The 7,500-nt window shown below is 39.2% G+C and overlaps 2 protein-coding genes across 2 annotated transcripts in view; one reads left to right on the forward strand and one right to left on the reverse strand.

Annotated features, from left to right (window-relative positions):
* EAH_00043030 (XPA-binding protein, putative) overlaps positions 1-3,331 on the reverse strand; it is a gene marked incomplete at both ends in the record, with an annotated part of 8,579 nt that extends 5,248 nt beyond the window's left edge. The window contains 4 exons of the mRNA XM_013395017.1: positions 213-566; positions 803-1,486; positions 2,405-2,717; positions 3,066-3,331. Coding sequence (XP_013250471.1) covers positions 213-566; positions 803-1,486; positions 2,405-2,717; positions 3,066-3,331 — 1,617 coding nt within the window. The remainder of the gene's footprint in view (positions 1-212; positions 567-802; positions 1,487-2,404; positions 2,718-3,065) is intronic.
* Positions 3,332-6,427: 3,096 nt separating this feature from the next.
* Positions 6,428-7,229, forward strand: EAH_00043040 (CAM kinase, CDPK family CAM kinase TgTPK5, putative; the record flags this gene model as incomplete). The annotated part of the gene is made up of 3 exons (XM_013395018.1): positions 6,428-6,571; positions 6,766-6,835; positions 7,138-7,229. The coding sequence occupies 3 exons, from the start codon at positions 6,428-6,430 to the stop codon at positions 7,227-7,229; spliced, it is 306 nt and encodes a 101-aa protein (XP_013250472.1).
* Positions 7,230-7,500: the final 271 nt, after the last annotated feature.

The following is a 7,500-nucleotide window of genomic DNA, read 5'->3' on the forward strand; positions in this document are numbered from 1 at the left end:
ATATATATATATATATATATATATATATATATATATATTTATATATGTATGTAGTACGCATTTAAACGCCTAACTACGAATACGTACTGCGACTCCCACGTTGAGTGTACTGGCTTGGCGTATACACCCGAATAATATTATTATATATATATGCATATATATATAGATTGATAATTAATATTAATACTCTTTTAAATGACGTGAAGACTCACAACATCAGCAACAAGGGCCCATAGTTTGACTGATCGATACAGTCGGCTTTGCGGGGTCTTCTTATCATTTGCTGCTGCACTTTTGCTGCTGCTAATGCACCTTCTGGCTAGCTGAAGAGCTTGTTTAAATAAGTTATGTCTTAAATGCATTTCAATTGCTTCACACCAAACAGACGCTAAATCATCAACTGTACGCATAGCTGCCTGTACACCCCGTTCAAATACTTTTGCTGCACTTTCTATATCTCCGTGTGCTTCATAGAAACGCGCAAATGCAATCCATAATATACCAACGCGTCCAACAGCTTTGTCTGCCTCCACTGTAGCTACAGCCTCAGTAAACGTCTCCACCACCTGCAGCAGCAGCAGCAACAGCAGCAGCAACAGTAGCAGCAACAGCAGCAGCAGTATTAGCAGCAGAGAAAATGCAGCACATATCAAACAGCAACAACGCACAAAACAATAAAAAATACAAACAAACAGAAAATACAGCAACAGCTAAAGCTGCACAAACACCAGGAAACCAAATGCAGCAACAGCAGCAGCAGCAGCAGCAGCAGCAGCAGCAGCAGCAAGGGTGTTAATATTACCTTTTTGGTGTCGTCTTGAACAAGTTCTGCCCTAGCCAGCCACTCATGAACATTGTGAGGGTTTTGTCTAAGTTTGCAAGAAGAGATAAGAAGGGGTCTTCGCTCTGTTAACCTTTCTAACCGTGCAATAGCAAAATCAAATTCTTTTGCTGCTGCTGCTGCTGCAGCAGCAGCAGCAGGGCCCCGCAGCTCCCCATCCTGCTGCTGCTGCTGCTGCTGCTGCAGCAACTGAGTGACTATAGATTCTTCAAATGCTGCATAAGATTCATAAACAAGAGTAAGGTCGCGAATAGTTGTTACAGAAGAAACAGCTTCTTCATATATATCTCTTGCTTTAGCGATGAGGCCGATCTTAGCATAATGGCATGCAAGTGAGCACCAAAGAGAAGCAACAGCATCAGAAAAACGAGCAATACCGCTTCTTAATATATCTTCAACTCTTAATGAATGAATATCATCAGGGTGTGCAGCAACAAGTCTACATAACTCTAGCCAAATCTCATGCTTTGTACGCCCTGATAAAGGAAATACAGATGCATCGCTAGCTACTCTAGCTAGCTGGCTAGCTGCTTCATCATATCTCCCAATGCTCTTTAAATATAACCCAAATTCATCACCGCGATCAGGCTCAATCATTATCCAGCGCCGATATAAACAAATTGCTGTCTCTGCTACCCCGCACTTCTGCAAACAAAACAAAACAAAACAAAACAATACAATATAATATAATATAATTTAATATAATATAATATAATATTATATTATATTATATTATATTATATGATGCAAGAAATTATAGTTTATTTTTTCATATCTGGCTATATTTATTCTACTTTGTTTCTTTCACACAACAACTAATCATAAAATATCTTTCTTCTCTTATTTTTGTTTGTCTTATATATATAATATATAATATATAAATATATGCATATATATAATAGAGAAACAAAGCAGAGTAAAGTATAGCGATATACATAATAAAGTTTATTTTAATAAATACTTGAAGAAAAACTCTAAACAATTATCAGCAATACACTCGAAGTATATAAGACAGTCATAGCCATAGCACAACACTAATAAATAAATACAAACAAAGAAGCAATAAATAATAATGAACATAATAATAAACGCAAATAAATAAATCAATACAGACAGAAATAAATGTTATTAAATAAATACAAACACAAATAATAATACTCGATACTACATATATAATAATCTTAAACTTTATTAGATATTGAAGAACTCTTGTAAATCATTCATAACAATAAAGATAAAAAATAATAAACAACCATTAATAACAGTAAAAGGATAAAAATAATAAACATCAATAAATAACAACTAAGAATGACATATAATACTAATGAATAAACAATTAAAAAACAACAATAAATAACAATAATAATAAACAGGAATGGTGATATTATTAATAATAAACAAACAACAATAAATAAATACGATAAAAATCAGAAAAAAACAATGAACAAACAACAAAACAACATCAGCACACACCGCAGTCTCGGCCTCCTCACCCTCCCAAACCCTAAACCCTAAACCCTAAACCCTAAACCCTAGACCCTAGACCCTAGACCCTGATTTTACCTTAACATATTCCATCATATCTGGCCATAGTAGTTCATGTTGAGTGACAGCAAGAGCCCTTAAAGCAGCATCAAATGTACGACGAGTTTTAGTTATTTGCTGCTGCTGCTGCAGAAAAGCTAAATACATTCTCCATATCTCTGGCATGCGAGAGAGATGCACAAGAGATCGCTCAAATGCTGAGTTTGTTTGTGCATAAAAACTGTCTCCTTTTGTTATATTCTTGCTTAATGCAACTCTCTCCAAAAGATATAAACGCCAAAGCTTGTAGCTCCCTGGAAGAGCTCTAACTGCTCGTTCATATATAACAAACCTAACAAAAATAAAAAAAAAGAAGTAAAGGAAGAAATCAAATGAGAGGGCAGTCGAAGCAAATAATGATAAGGATAAAAGACAGAGACGGAGACAGAGACAAAGAACAAGAAAAAAAACAAAAAAAAACGGAGACATAGAGAGAGAGAGAGAGAGGCAGCAGAACAAAACCTTCAGAAGAAATAAACATCAATACGAATGTATTGATAGGGTGCTGCTGCTCTTTAAGGTATAAGCGAAAGCCCCACTAAAGCCCTTGTTTAAAGCAACAGCAAATCAAAATATAAACGGCTGTATGTACAGTGTATACTCTGGTGTATGTGAGAGAAGAAAGCAAAGATAGACGTACCGAATAGCTGGCTTAGCCTTTGCTCTGCTCTTTAAATAGGCAAGCCACACCTTAACTTGATAAGGGTCTCTCCTGAGCTCTTGTTCAAAGGCGATGTCCTCATCTCCCCCAACAAGTTCATCGAGATCCAGAGATGTTGCAGCAGCAGCAGCAGCAGCAGCAGCAGCAGAGGAGGGATCCACCTCTTCCCCTCCTCCATTCTCCTTGTCTGCTGATGCTGCAGCCTCCCCACCCTGTGATCTTTTAGAAGTGCCTATCACTGCCATCGTTCCTATCCTGTATTAACCTTTATATTTCAGGTGTATCGACACTTCAACGTTTCTCGTATATTGTACACTCCAACGTAGGAGCGCACCACAAGCCCCCCTTCAGGGCGCCTACCGGCGGCCCTTCAGCTGTATTTTGAGGCTCTTGAGGTTTTAAAATGAATTATACATAATTAAAAAAAGAAATTCCTTTGAACAAATATGAAGATCGCGCTAGCGAAAGCCGCAAAAGGCTGCGAGCTCCTCCCTGCACATCAAAGGGGTTCGCAGCGCTGCTGTTGAGATCAGAAAGAAAGAAAAGGGTTTATTGATTGATTTAATGGTAATGAATTTACATTATTTTTTAAAGAAATACCCACAGAGAAAAAGAAGAGAGCATCCATCTCATCTTCTTCGCAGCCAACGTTGCGTTGCATGCGCTGGGTCCTTGGGGCTTTGAACGCCCTACGAAACATGCATATCTGAATCTTCTTTCTTTCTTCATTTATATTCAAATTGTTATTTATTTTAACATTATTTATTATTTCACTGAGTTAGTTGGTGAAATAACCTCTGTCTTCCGTTAAAAACTCAACTCCAAAATCATGGTCCAGCCCCTACTGTGCAAACTGCTCGAGTTATATGTAGGGGAATTTCAATGAGAAAAAAATAAATCTAGAATAAATAACATTTTTAATTAAATACATTCATATGATTATCGAATAGAATACCACTGAATAAATCTTCACCTTTTTGCGCTTATCAGCGAAAATATCACTGAACTATGTGAGGGTTTTCTGTGTTTATTATTATTTGAAATATTGCCTTATTATTATTCAGTGGCCCCTTATTTGGTATTTGTGTGGTTAAAGGCTTTTAAATTCATAGGGATATTCTTAGTTGGGCCTTTTATTCAAGCGCAGCATTCTGCTGCATGCGGCGGTGTAGAGTGTGTTTAAATCGTGTCTGTGCAATAAACACAGTAGTAAGAAACCCCTTAATTAATTAAAAGGAAACTAATCAATTTATTTATAAAGTGTTTATAAGGAATCAACACGTGGAGGAGGATGCCGCAGAGCACCCGCTTGGCTGCTGTTGCATGCATTCACATATAAACTCAGTAATAATTCAGTATTTATTTTTGAATTTAAATACAAAACGAAGCAAAAAACAAAACAATAGTTCCTTTGCGTTTAAAAGTCGTGGCTTTCAGCTGTTTACACCTGAAGAAGGCGCAGAAAGCGCAAGCCAGAAACGCAGCAGCTGCCTGCTAAAGCACAAGTATAAACTATAATATAATAATGTATAATACATATAATATATATTTATGTATAGTATAAATAATCCTTTATATATAGTTCATTGTATATCGTTCTGATGTATGAAGGTAAATATATACACAAAATATACTATGTAAGCATATTGTATATTGTACATGCAGTATGAATTTTCTATATTTATTGTGTATGACACAAAATCTACAATATATGTATAATATATATAATGTATATATATATATATAGAATATTTATATATTGTCAATCCATTCTATAGTATATATTCTACGCCTTTTGCGGTGTACTGGATGGATATGTAACAGAAAACTCCCCTTCTCCTCTTAACAAGTGCAAGACGCATATAGGGGAGATCGCCAAGCAGCATTTATATACGTATATATATATTTGCTTGTACATTTGTGGGGAATGAGGATCGTAAGCCTGCATTGAGAGACAGCTTCAGGCTTCGCTATTAGCACAGCAGCCACCCTTACCGCGATGATGAAATCAAATTGCATGCATGCATTGGCTCTGCTATGCATGCCATAGCAGACAGTAAAATGTGCGCACAGGGTTGTGGAAGAACAGCTGCTCCCTTTGCCGCTAACCTGCATGGTTCTCTTGTTGTCTTTTTTTTTAAACCTGAGGTGAAGAACCTGAGAGAAGGGGAGGCCACCTGCTCCAATTAAAATACAAACCGTGAGAAGAACTGCGTTTGCAACAGTGAAACGCGAAGGATTTGACGGACGGGGGGGAGCGGGGGGCGGGGGTGGAAATTGCAGTCGACGGCTCTGTTCTTCCGATATAACGCTAAAAATGAGGTTTTGTATTTAGCTATAAAGGGAAAGTGCACGTATTTTAACACGAAAATGCAAAGAATCCACTGGTTTCAAGTTGGGAAACTGCCGGTTTCTAGTGTGCGCATACACCGCACCGGGCGGAGCCTCGAACGGCCACTTTAGAAATCGTCAAAGTTAAAACATAATGCTTGATTTTACAATAATATATTTCAAAAAACAACTGAAGAATCTCTCAGAAACCTCACGTTCTCGTGTTTGCATGCGGAAGCTGGACGATCGTGGGTCCCGAAGTGCTGCGTGGTCATCGCCGGTTTACGCGTTCGCATGACAACAGTATACGATTCAACAGTTTTCAAATCAGCAGAATTGTTAAATAAAAAACACTTTGGCTGTATTTTATTCTCTTTTAACCTTATAAAGACGATTGGCGCCCCTGCGCACGTTGAATTTCTGCACTGCGGCTGCTACGGCTGCGCGATCGTTTCACCGGTCAACAACCTTCCCCATTGTTTCGTACTATCTTACTGGGATAATTGGCAATATATGGTATAATTCAGCATATTATTTGTCTCACACCTCAAGAACTTCGAGTATTTCCTACTAGGATGCGGCGGTCGCCCCAGCAGGTGTCGGCGTTCGCTTCCCCTGCGACCTCCGCAACACCCCGAGTGCAGCGGTGCTCCTCTCTGGGGTGTAGCGGCTCCCTCAGAGTTGCAGAGCTCCTTCACAACGCATGAGTCTTCAGCTTCATCTACGTAGCCGTTGTGGCGGCCTGACTTGAGACCCCCCTTGTGGATGACCAGTGGTCCCCTACCAAACACCACTGGTCACCAACACGGGAGCAGCCAAAAGCAGAGAGAAGAAGGTCTCCCTGCTACTAAAATAGCTTGAGCGAATCAAGGGCTCTAAAGAATCTGCAGGGGCATCAGCAGCACAACCCCCGTAGACTTTGATGGCCGACCGCCACTTCAATTATATATGCAGTTTCAGTTTGTTTAATCAGTTTAGCAGGACAGAGGAGGCATATTTTTTGATAGAAAATGTCTGCCTTCAGCATCAAGAAACTGCGCATAGCGGACCCGTTCGTAGAAGACAACGACAAAATGCTGCAGCGCCTCATTGATGAAGCATTCAGCAGCATCAGCCACGGGAGGAACAATGTTAATCTCATGCAAGCCGGTACAGTGCGTTTAATTCAACACAAAGTTGCTGCAGCAAGATATGCTTGTTCTGAGGAGATGTTTTTCCTCAATAAGGCTAATGCAGCAGAATTTCAGTATTTGCTGCAGTGCTGCTGCACTTGAGCTGCTTCTTGCTGCGCTTCAGGTTGCTATTCTTCTGCTAATATAATATTTAATATATGATGTTTCGGTTGCAGGGCCTGGAGTTTGTCTTTAAAAGGCTGCAGCCTGTTGTCCCTCTACCTGATAGCCAGTGGTATTCAGCAGGTTTGTATGCCGTTGTGCTGCTTCATGAGCTTAAAGCGTCTAATACAAGTTGGTAGCCGCTGTATCTAGGGTTTAGAGTTTAGGGTTTAAGGGTTTAAGGTTTAATGTTTATGGTTTAAGAGTTGTGGTCTGGGGTTTAGGGTTTTGGGTTTAAGGGTTGTGGTTTAGGGTGTAGGGTTTTGGGTTTAGGGTTTAGGGTTTAAGATGTCTGTGCAATCCTCCATAAGAAGGTTAAATCCACCAATTAGAATTATATTCTCTTCAATTAGGGTTTAGGGTTTTGTTTTTTTTGTTCTTTTCAGTGTTTAAAAACTTTGACGTAGACCGAGATGGGGAGATCGATCGCGAGGCGTTTGAAGACATAATATTACAGGTGAGTGTTTTAAGAGTTTGAACTTCATTTGTTTATCATGAAAAACATTTTAGTTTGTTTATTCGGGTGTATAGGCAGGTTAAATCAGGACAAGAAGGAGGCGTTGGTGCTTGTTGCTTCCGAAGCATCAGCATCTCGGCTAGGAGGCTGTTCTTCTGCTGCATCATAAACCCCAAACCCTAAACCCTAAACCCTAAACCCTAATCTAGCTGTGTATTGTTTGTCTTGCAGTATCATGCCTATCACTATGAAAAGGTTCTTCAACGGAGCAAACGATCTACTCAGATCCAGG

The sequence above is a fragment of the Eimeria acervulina genome, genomic scaffold (assembly GCF_000499425.1).
Source record: "Eimeria acervulina Houghton genomic scaffold, Eah_scaff568, whole genome shotgun sequence".
NCBI lineage: Eukaryota > Apicomplexa > Conoidasida > Eucoccidiorida > Eimeriidae > Eimeria > Eimeria acervulina.